The sequence below is a fragment of the Cottoperca gobio genome, chromosome 5 (assembly GCF_900634415.1).
Source record: "Cottoperca gobio chromosome 5, fCotGob3.1, whole genome shotgun sequence".
NCBI classification, from domain to species: Eukaryota; Metazoa; Chordata; class Actinopteri; order Perciformes; family Bovichtidae; genus Cottoperca; species Cottoperca gobio.
In genome coordinates, this window is record NC_041359.1 from 14,006,110 (window position 1) to 14,024,990 (window position 18,881).

The 18,881-nt window shown below is 40.0% G+C and overlaps 4 protein-coding genes across 7 annotated transcripts in view; 3 read left to right on the top strand and 1 right to left on the bottom strand.

Annotated features, from left to right (window-relative positions):
- mmel1 (membrane metallo-endopeptidase-like 1) overlaps positions 1-3,798 on the bottom strand; it is a 28,894-nt gene extending 25,096 nt beyond the window's left edge. Inside the window, exons 1-2 of one of the 2 annotated variants that reach the window (XM_029431866.1) lie at positions 3,668-3,797; positions 2,713-2,790 (exon numbers count right to left, since the gene is read on the bottom strand). The gene's annotated coding sequence lies outside the window, so the exon portion shown is untranslated. Of the gene's footprint in view, positions 1-2,712; positions 2,791-3,667 lie in introns of both variants that reach the window. The other variant, XM_029431863.1, reaches the window with a different exon arrangement.
- Positions 1,859-5,763, top strand: miip (migration and invasion inhibitory protein). The gene is made up of 9 exons (XM_029431867.1): positions 1,859-2,204; positions 2,612-2,814; positions 3,100-3,205; positions 3,297-3,408; positions 3,518-3,597; positions 3,679-3,805; positions 4,138-4,234; positions 4,392-4,511; positions 5,495-5,763. The coding sequence occupies exons 1-9, from the start codon at positions 1,970-1,972 to the stop codon at positions 5,615-5,617; spliced, it is 1,203 nt and encodes a 400-aa protein (XP_029287727.1). The 5' UTR covers positions 1,859-1,969; the 3' UTR covers positions 5,618-5,763.
- A 2,683-nt stretch (positions 5,764-8,446) lies between these two features.
- tnfrsf1b (tumor necrosis factor receptor superfamily, member 1B) lies at positions 8,447-15,069 on the top strand. 3 transcript variants are annotated; one of them, XM_029430627.1, is made up of 9 exons: positions 8,447-8,654; positions 10,069-10,174; positions 11,915-12,040; positions 12,155-12,313; positions 13,134-13,218; positions 13,296-13,588; positions 13,720-13,800; positions 14,145-14,203; positions 14,298-15,069. In XM_029430627.1, exons 1-9 carry the CDS (start codon positions 8,604-8,606, stop codon positions 14,811-14,813), a joined length of 1,476 nt encoding a protein of 491 aa, XP_029286487.1. In that variant the 5' UTR covers positions 8,447-8,603; the 3' UTR covers positions 14,814-15,069. The 3 variants fall into 3 exon arrangements, with proteins under 3 accessions (XP_029286487.1, XP_029286486.1, XP_029286488.1); XM_029430626.1 differs by having other exon boundaries at positions 8,449-8,654; positions 13,128-13,218; XM_029430628.1 differs by lacking the exon at positions 10,069-10,174 and having other exon boundaries at positions 8,451-8,654; positions 13,128-13,218.
- Positions 15,070-16,557: 1,488 nt separating this feature from the next.
- Positions 16,558-18,881, top strand: part of trim62.1 (tripartite motif containing 62, tandem duplicate 1) — a 29,870-nt gene continuing 27,546 nt past the window's right edge. The window contains 3 exon segments of the mRNA XM_029432511.1: positions 16,558-16,633; positions 16,996-17,081; positions 18,210-18,767. Of these exon segments, the coding sequence (XP_029288371.1) occupies positions 18,360-18,767 (408 nt within the window). The 5' untranslated portion in view covers positions 16,558-16,633; positions 16,996-17,081; positions 18,210-18,359.

Below are 18,881 nucleotides of genomic sequence, written 5' to 3' on the forward strand. Positions count from 1 at the left end.
CAGAATAAACATATATTTAAATAAATTTCTCTCTGACAATCAAAAATGAACATTATAATTGCATTATATTTTACAGATGTACTTAATAAAGTGGCTTACAATGTGATTTCAGTGCCACTGTATGATCTGCTGTCATTTCAAGGTTTGGAGGGGATTGGTTATCTCCTAATTTGACATTTCAATATGTTTAAGTTTGAGTTTCTTCTCATTTGTCCTCCCTCCCAGCGAGGAGGACGTCAGACCCTGAGGTGGATTTTAGTTGCTTCTGGCACTGTGCAGCTGCATTCGCCTCCTGATAGGTGCACAAGTAGATAATATAGTGTCTGTCTTTACATGTTGTAAATCTTAGAGTAAGTATGATTTAAGTATCTCATAATTTTAACATAAACTGATCATGAAAGTATTGAGCTTGAATTGTGAATATATAGCGTAATGGCATTTGTTCTCAACCTTGTTGACTAGATGTATACTCATACTTTCATTATACTCCTGGGCTCATTAATTTTGTCCTGGCACCTCTGGTAAATGTCCTTGTAGCACTTTGTTTGAACCGCCCGGCCTGGAGTTAATTTCCTTTTTCTACCTAATATGGTTTTCCATCTTGTCCCTGTGCTCCCTGCGGCTATAGTGGTACTGTTTAGGCTCAACTAGGCTTTGAAGGCTTGTTATGTCTTCAACAGACTATCTTGTTCATGGTTTTATTTCTTTGAGTTTCAGTATGAATTACAGTATTTACCCTTATTCTTAACGCTTATTAGCCAATGATGGAAGGTAATTGAGTAAGTAGCAATTGACATTTAATCAAGTGGTATACTTAAGTATGATTTTGAGGTACTCTCGACCACAGAGGAAAATATTGTAGCCTACTTTTTACTCCACTACATGTCTTTAACAGCTGTAGTTTACTCTGCAGATTTGTTCCCTATGTGCATCTGAAACTTTGCCTTTCAGCATTAAAGGATAAGGCTTGTTATTGTTAACAAATCTCATTAAAAAGCCTAAACCAACATCGCCTTAGTCTCTGTGTCTGTGTCTGTCTGCCCATTGGCTCCTACTGAAAACTTCAATGTCATTGCTGTATTTTCATTGGTTTCAGTACAACACTGGAGGTCTAATGTCACGGAGGTATACAAACTTAGCTCTAGTCGTACCCCTTCGCTGTTCTAAAATCACTGTAAACAACAGCTTTTCGTGGCTTATTGCTCAATTATAAAAGGGAACCTTGATTATGATTGGCTGAGCCACGTTCGAAGCTGTTGTAAAATACTCTATAAAACACACAACCGTGACCTCATTACAGTATTACTGTGCCAATTAGTCACCTGCCATTTTAAAATGTTATGAATTTTGATTTATTGGGTGGGCTAAGCGTGGATAATAGGTTGAAAGAGAAGGACAGCATAGAGGAGGAAGAAGAAGAAAAGAAAGAGGAGACATGTGAAATCAATAAAAATGAAATTGAAGAGCTGGAAAAGTCAAGAAATTAGGCAGTGACCGTTAAACAGACTGTGAGTCTACATCAGTTGTACCACTGAGAAAATGGGAAAGGTGAACCATATATGTTGGCCTACATGCGGGGCTTAGTGAAAAAGCATCCCACCACCAAGCAAGTGGGAGTGAACAGGGAGTGAATCCAAACAGAGTTTCTTGTCAACAATCACATACAATGTGATGTTTCTTCAACCATGTTATTAACCAATCTCCGTTATATGCACTGACCACCATCATCTCTGTCCAGTGTCACTAAGTAAATAGCGCCCTCTGTTGTTCAACATCATGTCCTGCAGCGCAAATCAAATGTGTGTCTGTCGCTTTAAGATAAGGCATGACGGGTAGAATGATCACAGCCAATCAAATCATTGTTGTCAACGCGTTGTTATGGAGTCTGGTTTAAATCACAGAAGAGTCGTTGTTTGTTTCCCTCTCAGTAAATTAGATAAACCTGCTTTAACGTGGTTTAAATAAATAAATGTCCTCCATGGACCGAATTTACGTTTTAAGAGATCGTAACAAAGATTTATTAAATCAGTTGAAGCAGCAGAGAGAGAAACTGGAGCGGTTTAGCGGCTGCAGTCAGAGCCGCAAGAGGGAGAGAGAGGACGAGGCTGAGCAGAAGAGAGACCCCGCAGAGATCCGGACCCTGACCGATGGAGACCGAGGTTCTGCCCGGGCCGCCCTCGCCAAACCTACCGTGAGATTTGCGGGTAATCAAACTTTAAAACATTTTTTTTGTATAAGGCGAAATACACAAGAGAAGTCTGCAGATCTAAGCTACGTTAGCTAGCTTCCTTGCGAGCAGGTGTTTCGTCCAAGATGTGCTCTGTTGTATTATTATTTTTTAAATCTCTGCACTAAATTCTCATATTATAGCACATCATATGGTGATGGATGCGGTTCACAGGTCTAGAAAAGCTAATAAGTTCACTTTGAGGTGTTTTTTTTTGTCAAACTAGACACAACTCCTGATATAAAATGCTATTTCTTGTGCTCTGATGTTTTTTCCGTCTTTTCGTGTTGCACATTAAGTTTCTTGCTTTGTGTTGTTTATCACTTTACATTTCACTGCAAACCTGTCGTGTGTATGACATCTGTGCCTCTGTGTCTCCATCAGATACATGTGAAGGACAAACAAGCATCCAGAGCACTTTTTCAACACCTACTTTCAAAAGTAAACACAGAGAAGGGACTGCTCAACATACAACATCATCAGACCTTTCCAAAGATGGCAACGGACGACCTCTTGTCCACAGCAGGCTGCAGGAGACGAGGCCAGCCAGCAACAAGTCCTGTCTAGTAAATCGCAGCAAAGAACAGGTAAGAACAAAGAAACGAGCACTGTCGACATAAGTTTGTCTCTGTTTTGTAAAATTAGATAATAAGGAGTAGAGCATCAGCACTACCATGGCCTTGTTCCCTAAATCTCAGTGATATCTTAAAGTAAGCAACATTGTAAAAACTGGTGGTCTTAAAGGAATAATTGAAAAAGTGATAACTGAAAAAGGTATCCCTGTAAACTCCAAACACCTGGCTGTGAGATGGTTTTTGTAGCTCAATCTCCGCCGTGTTTTACACTTCTGTACCACTTGTGTGTTTTTGTAGAGGGATGTGCGGAGTCGAGTCACATTTCAGACTGATGAATGCGACGAGATATCTGCCTCAGACAGGCATCATTTGCAGCCTTTACTCGGATATGACTGGATAGCAGGTACGCCTTATTGATCTCCCTGTCTACTTATTTCTTATACACACACGATCATGTAAAAGAGCCCTAACAGGTGATGTTTGTTCCCTCCTAGGAGTCCTGGATGCTGAGGACTCCTTGATAGAGCGCTCTGACAAGTTCTTCAATGACCTGCGCACCTTTCGATCGCTTAATAAAGACCAGTGTGTCCACAGCCCACAAGTGGAGTGAGTGCTTCACCCTTGATTGCACTTGCGGGCGATTGTGTATGTCAGGTTTACCTGTGATTGATGATGGCGGCACAATTAAGTTACTATTTATTTGCTCTCCTCATAGATTTCCTGATAAGAACCATTCGGTCCTGCCACTGCTGACCGACAAGGACGGGCCAGAGGCTAACACGGACACTCATCAATGTAAGAGGGGTTATTTATTTGAATAGCCTAGTCCCATTTTCCATGATGGCAGAAGTAATTCATTGCTCACCTTTTGTTCAGGTACGTTCTCTTACAGGATTAACAGCAGGCTGTTCCCCGTCCCACTTAACAATCAGGAGTGCTGCCCGGTGTGCAAAGAGCACAAATCCTCCCGGCCTCACACTTCTGCTGAACCGGCTCTCGTTAGGTAATGATCATGCGCACTTTAACTGTCTTTTATGACCAACAAACAACGAGGCACTTAATTGGCACCAGGTGACAAACATTTTTAATTTCATATACTTTGTCCCCCCCTTGATAAATCCGGAAGTCAAACCTTCTGTCTTTGAATGTAGGCTGTCAAAAAATGGTACTTGCAGTAATAGTGTGATCTTTTAAATACCTTTTTAAAGCAGAAAAAACAGGTAAGGTGTGGGGTCAGACATGTTTTTGTCAAGTTTATGATACAGTATGTTCAAATATACCTCTGAAGCAGCATGTCTGTCATCTCATGAGTTTTCTTTTTGTTTTCTTTTCAAGGATCAGCATCCCTCGCTCCACCCTCTTGCCATCTTACAAGTACAAAGCTCATCGGCGATGCAGCTTTGACCCTTCTGATAGTTTGGGGTTACCATCGGTGAGCACTGCATGATCATGTATGACTTCTAAGCCGTGCCATTTCCCCTTTGAGATCTTTACATATTGTGTAAACCTCTATGTTTAGTTTGACATTTAAAGTTTTATCAGTGTACTAAAGTCATATTTCATCTGCATGTCTCTCTGGTCCGGTCCAGCACTGTCTCTCAGGCTGGTCGAACACAGGGCAGAGCTCGCTGCTGCCGCCCAGCAGCCTCGATCTGCGGAGCAGTCTGAATATGAAGAGCTCCAATGGGTCACAGAACAAGGAACTGGAGGTGAAACATGATAGACCTTTTTTCAAATCAGACATTTTGATGCGTTATAGTAGGAAAAGCACACTAACTAATATCTAACTAATATCATGAAAGCTGGCAGACGGCACTATATTTTTGGAATCATTGGGCAAAAATTCCATAATAACCTTTCAGCATTTTGTAATTCAAGTGGTCTGAGAGAAGAGACCTCTGTTTTCAGGCTTTAGAAAATGTAGCCTGCGACGGGAGACTGGTCAAACACAGGTCACTTCAGAGAGAGACCGTTCCTATCGGCTGTTCTACAAATGCAACACGCGTCCCATGAGATGGTGAAAGTCTAATTCAATGGCTGAATATCCTGCAGGAAAGGTTGCTATTCCAGCCTAGGCAACAACTGCCTACACAGCAAATCAACTCAAAAAGTGCAAGACGGATTTATCAAAAAGAGAATTTGACAATATCGGCAAAGCGTTTCAGAGATGGAGAGAAAATGGTGCTAATAGTGTAGCCTTCTGCTAATCGTAGCTAAAGGCTCGCGGCAGCTCAAGGCTACGGTTATTTGAAAACAGGACGGTAATTCTCATAAAGTTGCAGCAATAGATTGGGATCACAATCATGATTGGGATGAGGATTGAAATTAATGACTAGAATTTGTAAAGGTTACTGTATGAAGCACGTGCATAGGATCTCAGCAGAACGGCTGTATTCTCAAATTCTGCCAGGTCTTTTTGTTTTTTTATTTGGATACCACTTGAACTACAATAAAGGTAATTATGAAATCTTTTGCCCAATGACTGCAAAAGAAACCTGCCTCCCCCAGCTTGAATGATTGTTCAGTTCCATGAAGTGTCCCAGTAAACAATGACAGTGAACCAGCATGCACAATAGCGAAGCCCTGGAACTGGCTTATCTAAATGCAGTTGTTATTATTGTTATTGAACTATGACAAAGGAAAAGATCAATGTTGAATCTTCTCAAATGGTGTTTTTTAAAATATGTTTCAGAATCTATCTACACACAAAGTGTCTGGAAACAAGATCTCCGATGTGTCTCGCTTGGCTCGTCACAACTTCCAACACTTCTCTTCCAAAAGAAAACTAGGAAGCACATTTTACCCTTTGCACTGACAAACAATCAAAGGCTATTTTGAAGTGATTATAGAAGTTCCTGTGAGTCATTTGCCCAAAGTGATTTCCTTTTTTATGCTCCTGTATTAATTCTCTGTATTTTGCAAATGTTTTATTTCAATAAAGTGTTTCTGTAATATCTCCTGCTTAATGTGTATGCTAACATTTGAAACCTGAGATAATTAGTTTCCAAGTAATGAGTAAGAGAATGTAATGGCACGTTATGATAACATGCCAGTTTAATGGTGAATGGACTTGCACACTAGCTCCTTTTCTAGTTTTCCCGACCACTCAAAGTGCTTCTACACTACATGCCAACATTTACCCACTAACACACACTCACACACCAATGTCTACACTTTCTGAGTTTGAGGTTCAGTGTCTTGCCCAAGGTCGATTCGACATGTAGACTGGAGGAGCCAGTGATCGAATAGCCAATCTTCAGAGTTTGGAAAAGATTTAGACTGCATATGTCAGCAGCTCAAAACATTACCCCACAGTGAGGACTGTTTTAGAATTGCATAACAACGGTTACATTTGAGTTTGCTTTGTAAAGTTCACAACATTAAGGAAGTCATTTTGAATCATCTCTTTTGCCCTTTCCAGCTGTTTATTTTGGCGCCCAGGTTCACGCTACTTCTGTTTTTTCTTACTTCCTTTGACACTTCCTTTCTGCGGGACAGAAAACAACCACAACTTAAAGTCAAATACTGTAACAATCGCACCTATGACACTTCCAGTATGTATCTTGCAGGCGCACATATTTTAATTATTGAATATATGTTAGATAATATAAACACAATGTATTAGGGATAGTTCAATGAAATCACCCAAAATGACCAATAGAAAAAACAAAGTAGAGGAAATGTTATTTATTTTGGTGTGATTGAAGCTCAACAGGAATATATATATTTGAATTATTATTTAGCTCCTGTTGTACTTTGATGTTTTAGCACAAACCGGTTGTTCAAAGCAAAGCGTCTGCCGTGTGCTCGTCATCTTAGAAATGGGAAGCTTTGTGTGAGATGAGGCTTTGTGATACTGCATTTGATTTTTACCACGAGCAGTTCTGAAGGGAAGTTATGCTTCTGAAGCTCATATCATCATCGTCATCATATCTTCAAATCCTCATATGGCATGCTTTTAAGTTTTGCTCATTTTTTCATTGGACGGCTATTATGAGTTTCAGTGGAACGAGTTGTCTTGAAACTACATTATCTTACTGATCGATCTTAGATGTAAGATTAATAAACCATCATCCAACACTGGAGACTCCGCAGTGATCAGATGCTGAAGTAGGGCTTACATCAACTTTTCACACATCGATGATACTTTTTAGAAAGGAACCAGATGATTGGTATTCAACAAAGGAAGATAAAACAGGTGATTTACTTCATTTTTAAATACTTGAGTCTGTAGATTATGACCATACCAGTTTATCAAAGCATAGTAAATGTTATGCATTTGTCCACCTTCACACAGTACATAAATTAACAGGATTTGAAACTTTCTTACTTGAGAACAATATGTAATCATGCCTCCTCTTACTGTTTTCAGTTCAGTTCAGATATCAGACTGGAAAACCACGCAATATGAATTTAAGATTGTGAAATATCTGCTTGAAGCAAGTCATATAAAAGTTCATATATTATGCTGTACTCGATCAAACCTGAAACAATCATTTAAAAAAAGGTTTCAGTTCTGCTGGTCACGTTTTATGCTGTAACAACAATTAAACACTGAAGGTATGATTATTTTAAAAAAACGCCTCAGAATTACATGATGAACGTAACTTACTGTAAAAGACAAAATATAACAAGACCAACATTGGACAACAGGACTGAACCTGGTGTACTTTAGTGCCAGAGAAATGTTGAAAGTGTGGGAGGGGAAACTTTATTGTGAAATGTCAACGTCTCACACAGGAACAAAGAGAGCGAGGCATAGGGGTATTAAAGCAGGCGGGCCTACAGTACTGCGGATGCATTATGAGAAGATATGTTTGAGTCAGTAGTGACTATAGTGCAATAAAAGAAACCTTAATTCCCATGTGTCCACATCAGGTTAAAATTGTAAAGTTGGAGATGATGTTGTAGGGCTTCAGCGCCTTGCTCAGTGTCACTTCAGCAATGCCAATACTAGCAGTCACAGAGAACATGAGCTCTAGTTATAGTGTTTTGTCTTTATCATGTAACTATCAGCTACAGGATCCTGCCACAGCGGCACGGATTCTAAATCTTCAAATTCTGCCATAGCTGAAAATATTGCTGTTACATTTTATGCTGCGCATCAACATACATAACTAACTGTGTATAAACAAGAAGGGAAAATCTAATTTAATCCAGTTCCTGTTTTGGTAGGGACTTTAATTAGTTTGACCCAAGAGTCAATACCGTTAACTTCCCACTGATACATAACGATTAATCACGCAGGGAGCAGCATAGAAAGAATAAAACTAATTTTCACTTGGATTCATTTTTCTACATACTCTAAGTAAATTTATGAATAACGAAATAAGATAATAACTTGTCATTTAGGTGCTTTGTATTTTTAATTCCAGCAGTGGGACCTTGTTATTGTCCTTGGATTAAAATGATTACCTCATGTTAAAGTGGGTGAACACTTATGCGAACAGGTAATTAATGAAAACTACTTGGTGGAGATCAGTTTTCTGTAACATTAAATTTACTTGATTTAATTTTATAAAACAATAAAAACATGAAAATGTCCAAATGTTCTTATACAGAGACATGAGCTAAATCAGGTAAAATAAATATGAAGTTCAACATCAGTGTTTAACCTCATCTAAACTCTGTCTCAGTGAATGTAGGTTAGAGCCTCCCTGCTAGTTTCCTTCCTCCAAACACTCGACTCAGTTCAAGGAAATGGCTCCTGTTCGCACAAACTGCTGATCCGCCTTTATAAAATAATCAGTACAGTGTACACGCTGGTGGCTGAATGCTCTACAGTCTTCAACCAAGAGGCAATGAAGGGGATACTTGTACTGCTGGTTCTGCTGAACGTCCAAACTACCAAGGTAGGCTTTGTGTCTGTCTGTAAGTCTGCTATGCATGTTTGCTGTGTTTATCAGAGACTCTGGACAAGTTGGATATCAGCCAGCATCCGGTTTCTTCTGATGTTTAAACATAATGGAAATTGTTGAGTTTCACTTTTTTTGGATAGATTCAAGGGAGTGTTAAGTAAAAAAAAAGAAGTGTACTTGCAAAATCAGCATTTCAAAAAGTGTCCAAATGATGTTTGTGTCATTAACAAGGTCTATCTGACAAATTGGACAAATTTGAGGTCTATGTCTCAAACGGCTTTAAAGTTAACAGGGTCTATCTGCATCACTCATTTATTTATTTATTAAAGTGGCGAACCTGTATGACTATTTGGTTTCGATTGCTTGCCGTCTGGTACAGTTTCAAACCAAATATCTTATTGTTAAGACACCAGGGATTGAAAGGAAGCAGCGACCCTCTCTCATACAGTATCAGTGCATACAGTGCATTTCTGTTGATAAGGATAAGTTAGTTCAGGCATTCAGCCAGAAGAAAAGGGAAATAACAGAATGCTTTGATAAGCTGAGAGCAATTAATAACGCAGAGCGCCACGAAGTTTATCTTTATCATCACATACGTGCTACCTGTGGTCACACCACAGAAGATGTCTGTGCTTCGGCAACGAGGGTTTCTTCTGTAGCTCGCCGCCTCTTGTTTCCTGTAATATGAGAAATACGCTGCTTCTGTCAGCATATTCTAACTTTTGCCTGTCATTGGAGGGCACTGTGGTGAGAGACTTTGAACTCAACTTTGTGCACAGGGCAGCAGGTGTATCAGCAACGTGCACTGTGTCATGCACATCAATGCTGTGCTTGTAGTAGCAGCATTCATGATATTTTGGTTTGTGTGGGACAGGGAGGTTGTGCCTGCGTTACTGCATGGGTGCATGTGTGCAGTGTCCCAAGACTGAAGATTTAAAGGGCCCCACAGAGAGGAAGAGATACTGTGGAGGTGAAATGTACCTCGTTCAAATTCAGAACAATGGCTGCCTGTTTGAAGTCAGCAGCTTAGGCCAGCAGCATTACCAGAAGGGAAAAGGGGGGAAAAGGGGGGGGGGGGGCACAGGTCTGGGTGGTCTGGCATTACTTTAAGCTCTTGTTTAACATGATGAAAAACATAACCAGTCATTGGCTAACTGTTTTCTCTGTCACCTAATGACTAAATTGTTGATTTTAAAATCACTTCTAGGAAACTTTTCTGGTTGAAACAAAAGTGGGCTGCAAATATTTACCACAATTTCTAGATGACTCGTTACCTTGAAGCCCCAGAGCAGCCTTAATGCAGCTCATTTGTGTCAGAGCATTACAAGAAAAGACTTATGTTCTTCACCCTCCTCGCCTGAACAGCACAAGATGAGTTGCTCTTAAGTATCGTCTCTCTTTCCCATAGGTCTGCTCTCAGCCCTATCACGCAGACTCAGATGGAAACTGTCTGAACCGAACAACAGAGTACCTGTTAGAAGGTTCTGGCCTGTGTTGCAAGAAGTGCCACCCTGGTAAGTGTTGTCCTGTAAACACAGCTAGGACTGCAATTTGTACATTTTCTAAAATGACTAATAACAGTTATATGATGACACATGTCAGTGAAAGCATGGGTGTTGAGGTGTGAAAAATAAAAACAGCACCTACTGTAGTTTGTCAGGTTCCTTGTTTCATCATAAGAGACTACATGAAGGGAGTTTATTGTGTACATCATTACAGGAAAATGATTTGTTTAAAGTCGGCCGGGCCAATATATCTTCTGATATTAGCTTATTTCATACATAATTGGTGTTTGTGCAGATAAGTAATGTGAAGTTGGAGTCCAGAAATGCCAAACAGATGTGTAATCATGCAGTGTATAGGACACAGTAGGAAAAGATTGGATGTAAATAACAAAATGAATGATGGCTGAATTCCTTTCAGCTGCTTTGATTTCAGGGTCCAGATATTGTGCATGTTGGCTCACTGTCACTGGAACACTTGACTAGACCGTAGCCATCGTTAGTGTGATTAGTAACACCTGTCCTCAAATCAAAATGTCTGCTGTGAAAGGCCTACAGCAAGTGTTTATCTTTTCTTTTCACTTTATTGACTTATACTTGTATTAAAGGAATACTTTGCACATACTTATCATTTGTAGGCCTATGTCAATTACTCACCATGTGTTACCTTGAATTCTTGAAGAAAACTTTGTTTTTCCCGCGTGCCTCCACTGTGAACAAAGAATCAAAAAACAGAAAAGACTTGATGAATTAAATGGGGGACCAAAAAATATCTATTACATTGTCTCACACAACTCGTGCATGACAATCCAAGTCTTGTTTATCCTGTCGTCCATTTGTCCATGCTCACTACTTCCCAAACGCATCCATCTTTATACGCGTCTTTCTGAAAAGTGAGCGTTTCAGCGTTTTTTGATTCTTTGTTCACCGTCGAGGCATACGAGAAAAACAAAGTTTTCTTTAAGATATGAAGGTAACACGGGGTGAGTAGTTGATATACAAATGGTCATTTTGTGGGGGAAGAATTCCTTTAAGCAATAGATATCAAAGATACGAGTGTTTCAGCTCTGAATATCCCCGACTGTGACTTCAGTGATTTGAGTGCGGCCAGCGTTGCAATGTTGCAGCTCAGGAATGCAGACACATAGTCAATTGTATCCACATTAGTATAAACATGTTCTCAGTATGGATTTTCATCACATCTCTCCTCCCCACACCTTCCCAATCTTCTTTGAGCAATAAAAACTGTTGAAGTGCTCAAGCAGTAATTTGATCTCATGCGCCTGCTGACCTCATCTCTCCCAGTCAGTGTGGAGCTAATTGTCTTACATCCCACTTCTCCACCACGCAGGGAGTGAAGGTAGCACCAAGTGCTTATTTCACTCAAACGTAACACTTCTAATTGCGTTATTAAAAATGTTGAAGTATTCAACCTTCCGAGACATAAAATACATGAAAGCCAGCATTCTGTGTCATACAGACAAGTACAGTATGTATCACCATTTCATTTTGGACTGTGATGAACAACTCTGTTTAAGGCAATGAAGATGGGATGATATATTTTAACCAGGAAAACCAAACCAAGATGATGGCATGGTACTATGATGTACAAGAAAATGAATGAGGAATAATGTATCTTTTTAATCTTTTTGTCTGTTAGTGGGACTTTTGGACTTACAATGCCCATGCGCTTCTGTAAAATGCATTTAAAGTGACTAACATGTGGATTCATTTATGTACATATTCAAACAGGACAGAGGCTGATACAAGAATGCTCTGAAACTAATGACACTGTATGTGAACAATGTCCAACACGCCAGTACATGGAGAAATGGAACTACGCTAAAAACTGCTTTAGCTGTACCAAATGCAGAACAAGTCAGTCGCTACAATGAAGCTCTCTGTAACATATGCAATTTGTTGAAATTATTTTTTCCTTTTAAACACTCAACTGTCTCTGTAAGCAAAGCATGTGTTTCTACATACAACCAGATAAAGGTCTGCAGGATGCCAAGAACTGCTCCTCTACTGCAAGGTCAAGGTGTGAGTGCAAGCCAAGGATGTATTGCATCATGGAATTTGATGACCCGTACTGCTCAGCATGTAGCAGGTACACGCAATGCAGAGCTGGTTATGGAGTGTCTTTGCCAGGTACAGCAACTAGTATTGTTCAATCGTCACTGTGTGTTTACCATACATGTAGTTCTTAAACCCTTTGTAAGATCTCATTTTCGTGAGGTTCGATTATAATTATTGCAAACTGCTTTGCTGAGTTACAGTTTGAAGAGTACGGGCTCAAGTATAAATGTTGAAATGGTCAATTCACAAGACGTGATTCCCATTCACAATCAATCCACCAATTTCTTTTAAAAAGTATATTGTAAAAACTATATCAGATCCTAATAGTGGCTACTTACACCTGTATCTAAGGTCTATACCAGGGGTGTCAAACTCATTTTAGTTCAGGGGCCACATACAGCCCAATTTGATCTCAAGTGGGCCGGACCAGTAAAATTATAGCATAATAACAACAACATTTAGCTGATGCTCTTCTCTAGAGTGACTAACAGTGAACTAACTACAGGGACAGTCTCCCTGGATCAACTCAGGGTTAATTACCTTGCTCAGGAGTACAATGTTGGCAGCCTGGTATTGACCCTGGTATTGAACTCCTGACCTTCTGGTTTAGAAGGTGTACCACCAGACCACGAGGTCACCACTGCCACAACAATGTTAAGCCTCTATCATTTACACATGTGCTTTACAATTTATAGATCACAGTGTATCTACAAAGGCACAACACATTTAGTCACAGGTATCTGGAACTGCTATACCAACCACATTTACTGTCATACTTGATTATTAGTCCAATCCAAAGTATAACATGTTACATACAGCATAAAGTTAAAATGTCATTCTATGTGAGATGTTAGTAAATAGCAACACGTTTGGGTGTTTTTCCCAGGGACAGGATACTCCAATGTGAAGTGTGAACAATGCCCCGACGGCACGTTCTCTGACGTTTACTCCATGGACCCCTGTCGGCCTCATACAAAGTGAGCGAAGGAAAGTCACATTTGTACACAGTCGTTAGGAGCTCAGATCTTTGACCTCTCACTCTGTTTCTCTCCAGCTGCCATGGGAGGACTGTTGTCAGGAAAGGTGATGCGACCTCAGACACCATGTGTGAACTTGAGGTTTTTAAATCCACTTTGCAGCCTCAAACCTCAACGAAAGAGCCTCGCGCTGAGATGGTGTTCACAAGCGCAAGTGAAGGGATGAGTACAGTCTCAGCGACCTCAAACACTAAGACTCCACGTGGACCGACAGACTCCACGCTGTCTTTCAGCCCGTCCGTTCCAGAGATAGTACTCACCCATTTGACAAAACCCCCGCCACCAAGCATAGCATTCGACAGTACACTGGGTACGGTAACTGACTGATGTTGTTTCTCTGTGTTTCTAAGCAAGTCATCATGAGAAAACTGTGAGGTCTAATCAGTGTATCATCTCTCACCTTCTGCCTCTGTGTTGTGTCTGTGTCTCCCTCTCTCTTAGCTGTGGTCATTGCCGTTGTTACAGTTATACTTTGCATCGCTATCATTCTTCTGATCCTTTATAAACAAGTCTGGAAGAAAGGTAACTGCATCCTAAAGGAAAAGAAAAAGTGCATTTATGGGACATATTAGGCGTGTATATAGAAACATGTTTACATGCTTTAATGTTCAAAAAACACTTTGCTCATCCTGTCTGAATATAGCTGCATCCACATGTTTGTGCACAAGCACTAATAAAGGGAGTTTTTCATAATATGTCCCCTTTAATCATGTTCTTGTTTCGTGGAAAAGGTATGATTGTATCTACGTTATATTTATCTTCAACTTGAAATACAGAATGATGATGACCTTTGCTTGTCAACATCTTTATCAGGAACTGTTTGTGTCACGATCTTACTCAACGTTTACTCTGCTTTTTTTGCCCAGACGCTAAAAGATTTCATCCTAAAGTAGATGCGAATGGAAATTGTGAGAGTGGTGATAAAGTGAGTCTTCTTCTGCTTTTCTTCTTGAATACCTTTTGAATAGACTGTTATACAGAATACTGAGAACCAACCTTTTTATGTGTTTCTTCTGCAGATCAATCCGGGTTATTTGGGGGAAACACAGCTGACTTCAATCATAAAAAGCTTACCGGAACAACAATGTCTGCTGCAGAACGGGCAAGCCTGCAGTGACCACAGTCAGTGCAATAACAATACTGAAACGTTAACCCGAACAGACGGCTACAGCAGCCAGGAGTCCATCGGTCCTTTGCAATCCAACTTAGCTCTTCACAATCTAGACTCTGCTTTGTCGGAGCCCATGACTTTAAAATCAAACACAGAGCCCGTCACCCCCCATCCCAGCGTCCCCACACAGTCCTCCTCTCAGCCAACCAGCCCACAGGTCATCAGCCCTGTGACCACCAATCCCCACTACAACGTCAGCATCACTGTGAACATAGGAGACGGGGCTTGTACGATACCGTCTGGCACGTCCACAGACACTAAACTCCGCTTTGGAGAGGAAGAGGAGTCCTTTAGCATCCCGCAGCAAGAAGCCGGCAAAGAATCACTAATGTCAGTGCAGGAGAGTGAAAGTTACAGCACATGAAGAGTCAGCTGCACGAGAGACTGATGAATACATTTTTTTTTCTTTCTGTCATGATGCAACATTGAAAACAATCTGAATGGCTACAAGATGCACTTGTACGTATGGCTTGTCTTTATGAGGACAAGACAAGCTTTGTGTCCATATGAAAGTCCTCTGTCACTGTGTTTATATGTATATACAGAGAATAAAGGTGTAAATATTGTCTTTACTTTAGTTGCCTGGCTATAAGTAGTTGTAAATAAAAAATGGATATAAATGAGGACCTGTAGTCTGCATTATATGGTAACTTGCATATAAATTACAGCCCCACATCCAATTTATCCCATACAACACGATATGTTGTAAAATGTAAACATTTGTGAAAGAATAACATAAAATGTGTATTTTGTGTAAATGTATTATGCTTTCATTTGTTCAAGATTTCATATATAACATATTATAATGAATTATTATGATTGTGATCTTACTTATAAGGAAATAATGAAGTCAAATATACTATATAGTACTCAATAGGCAGATGAGAGGCTCTCAGTGTTATATTAGATTACTACTTCTGATGCTTCCCTGTGTAAAACATTGTAATGTTGTAGCTGGTCACTGTGGAGCTGATCTTAACTGGTTTTGCTATACTTTAGGGTCATTTGATTTATAACAATGCATTATATATATATATATATATTTTACTCATAATATATTTTGGACACAAAATCATAACGTGAAAAGCAACTACAGTTTTACAAAATTGTAAAATGTACAATTGGTAGTTTAGTTATTTAAAAATATATATTTCCTATGTTTTTCTAAACTGGTGTCATATACATATGTAGACATCATGTTAAAGATAACCAGAGGTGTAGGAAGTAATCAGATCATTTACTGAAGTAAAAGTACTAATAGCACACTAATACTCTAATATCTAATACTACTACTACTCCACTACAAGTAAAAGTCCCGCAGAGAAAACCTATTTTAAGTCAAAAATATGTAAATAGTATCAACAAAATGGAGCCTAAAAAAGGTTCCCTGTCTGTGTTTTACTATTATATATAATGTTTTTGGATTAATATTATAGCTGCAATAATATTGCATGTTTAAGGTTGTGCTAATTTGACCCCTTTCCATACTGTCCGGTAGTTTAATGTAAAGCAATGCATCATATTCTATAAGATCAAATGTTTATAGCATCACTATCCTGGGAAAACCACGTATCTCTAAAAAGTCATTTTTCCTCCTAGAGAAAAACGGCCCTGTTTTCAACTTTGGGAAATTGCATTTTCCATCTGATCCAGCTTTTAAATAGTTTATTTAGCTTTAGAAGTAATTCTTCCTTCAGATTATCACAAACTTTAAAAACAAAACACCACATTTGGAGATACATGGTTTTCATCGTACAGGAAGAGGATGAAAAACTGTAATCTGAAGATGTCAGACAACTGTAGAGGGGCAAAAAGTACAATTTATCTCTGAAATGTAGTGTATTGATAGAAGTATCAAGTACCACAAAAACGTAAACACTCAAGTTAAATTAAAGTACCTCGAATTTGTAGGCTACTTAAATACAGTACTTGAGTAAATGTACTACCACTGAAGACAACATGCACAAAAACTGTCCATAAAGTTGAGGGACTCACAAGAGGCAAATTAGACAAAGTACAAGAAAAGTTACAAACTAACCTGAGATTCTCCCATAATAATAATATTATAAAGGAGCCTGCACCTGAATCATAGTGTTCTCTACTGACACCTGCTGGCTGAAGGCGGACACTGCAGCCTGTTGAAGCCCCTCTCCTTCGGCTCATGAACGCGTTTAACAGTGAACAGTAACAGTCCATTTTTATGGCAATTCCTACACTTATTATTGTTTATTAAGTCGAACAGTTTCTAATACGGATTCAGTTGCAGTTCGTGTATTGTAGAGTGTTGATTTGTCTTAATTAATCAAGGTAGCTAAGCAGCTATGCTAACTGGGTAGTGAGGAGGGCTGAGCCACTCCATTGTTAGACGGAGTTAAACTTTATATTGCTGTTGTTTTTTAGCCTTGTATTCACTCTCAAAATCAGTTACATTCCTGGTTCAAATACAAATTCACTCACATTCCCTTTCGTAACTTGTTTATTGACGAACAGCAGTTATCTTGTAATTATTGTGTTTGATAACCCCCCCCCCCCATCGTTCAATGCAGTTGGTTGCGTCTGTTGCCGCTGTGTGTTGCTCTCCTTCCTGGAAGACACTTGTATTGAAGCCGCGGATGTCGCTGTGAAGAGGTCGGTGAGTTCAGGCTTTTTTCTCCATTCTTCTCCATTCCTTCGATTATGAATTGTGATATTTGGATACCTGTATCCCCTCACATGCTTCCCCTGATCCCAACTTTTTAAATATGTTGCTTGTTAAATTAGTTTTGCCCTATTTCTGCGTGTCTGCCCCCTCTCATCCTCCCGCTGTTGCTGGTGGTGTCGCGGTCCTAGTCGGTTATGTTTACAAATCCAGCTTGCAAGCAATGTGGAGCAAGCCAATTAAAATAGCATGTATGCTAAGCTACAGCACCAATGTTATCTCGACAATTTGTGGTAAATGGTAAGACTTTAAAAGACTCAGCTGTTGAACCCCTCTTCATAATGGGAATTTAAAAGGAAGCTTTTTAGCACCGGGGTGTGAGGAAGACAGCAGCGGAGATAATACCGCTGCAGGTGTTTCCCTGTTTCCCTGTTGGTTGGTGCAGACAGTTTTCTGTGGAAAGCATCAAATCCTCCACAATGACAGTGGAAAGGGGTGTAACAGGGTGGGGAAGTGTTTTGATAAAAGCATTGACATATTCAGGTGTTTCCCCAGGTAAGGAGGGAGCTAACAAAGTGAAAATAGATTGCATTGCACAATTGAGAGTTTAATGTTATTTATATATAGTATGATGTTACTAGAGCAACATACGACATGTTGCAGGTTCTGTGTGATGTCATTATTAGATTATGCTGGTTTTAAGGTCATTTCATCAACAACACTTCCTCTGAGTAAAGCTACTTACAAATAAGTGTCCAACTAACTATACGTTTTTATTATCCATTCATCTGCTGATTGTTTTCTCATGCAGTGTATTGTTTGCTCTGACAAATGTCAGAAAGTTGTGACAAGGGTACTCTGACTGCTCATCCTATAGTGCAAAACCCATAAGGTTTCAATGCACTATCATAAAATGCTAAGAAAACTAGCAAATATTCAGATTTAAGAAGCTGGATCATGTAAATTGGTTTGTTTTTGCTTAGTGACAGCCTTAACTGTTTTGTTAATGTGTAACCAGCTCCTGTTAATGATTTGTTTGTTATAAATTTATTAGCCCCTGCACCAGGTGCATATTAAAATATAATTGTCATCTTATTGTTTGTATTTGTCATATTTCAACAGAGACAATAAAGGTGAAGATTCCTGAAGCTCTTGTCAACTTGTCTTGACAACTCCCACATGGCAGTAAACCCCTCACTTGAAGATTAAACTAAGTACACTCAGCTCCAGAACATTGCCCTCGTAGATGCCGCTCAGTCTTCGTCTTTGCAAATGGCTTGCTGCTTGAAGGACGAGCTCCTCTGTTCCATCTGCCTCAGCATCTACCAGGACCCCGTCAGCTTTGGCTGTGAGCACTACTTCTGCAGGAGGTGCATCACCGAGCACTGGAGCAGGCAGGCGCTGCACGGCGTACGGGACTGTCCTGAGTGCCGGAGGACCTTCACCGATCCTCTTCTGTCGCCCAGTCTTAAATTGTCCAATATTGTGGAGCGCTACTCGGCCTTCCCACTGGACGCCATCCTCAACGCTCAGAGGAGCTCCTACCCCTGCAAGGACCACGAGAAGGTCAAGCTCTTCTGCCTCACGGACAAAAGCCTGGTGTGCTTCTTCTGCGACGAGCCGGCGCTACACGAGCAGCACCAAGTAACCACTATTGACGAGGCTTACGAGGAGATACAGGTCAGTTATAACACACACACTCGAAGAGCTCATTAGCGAGGGTGAGGCTGACATTTTCTTAAAACCCATCAGCACTCAGCGCCACATTCAGACAGATACACTCATTCGCCCCGT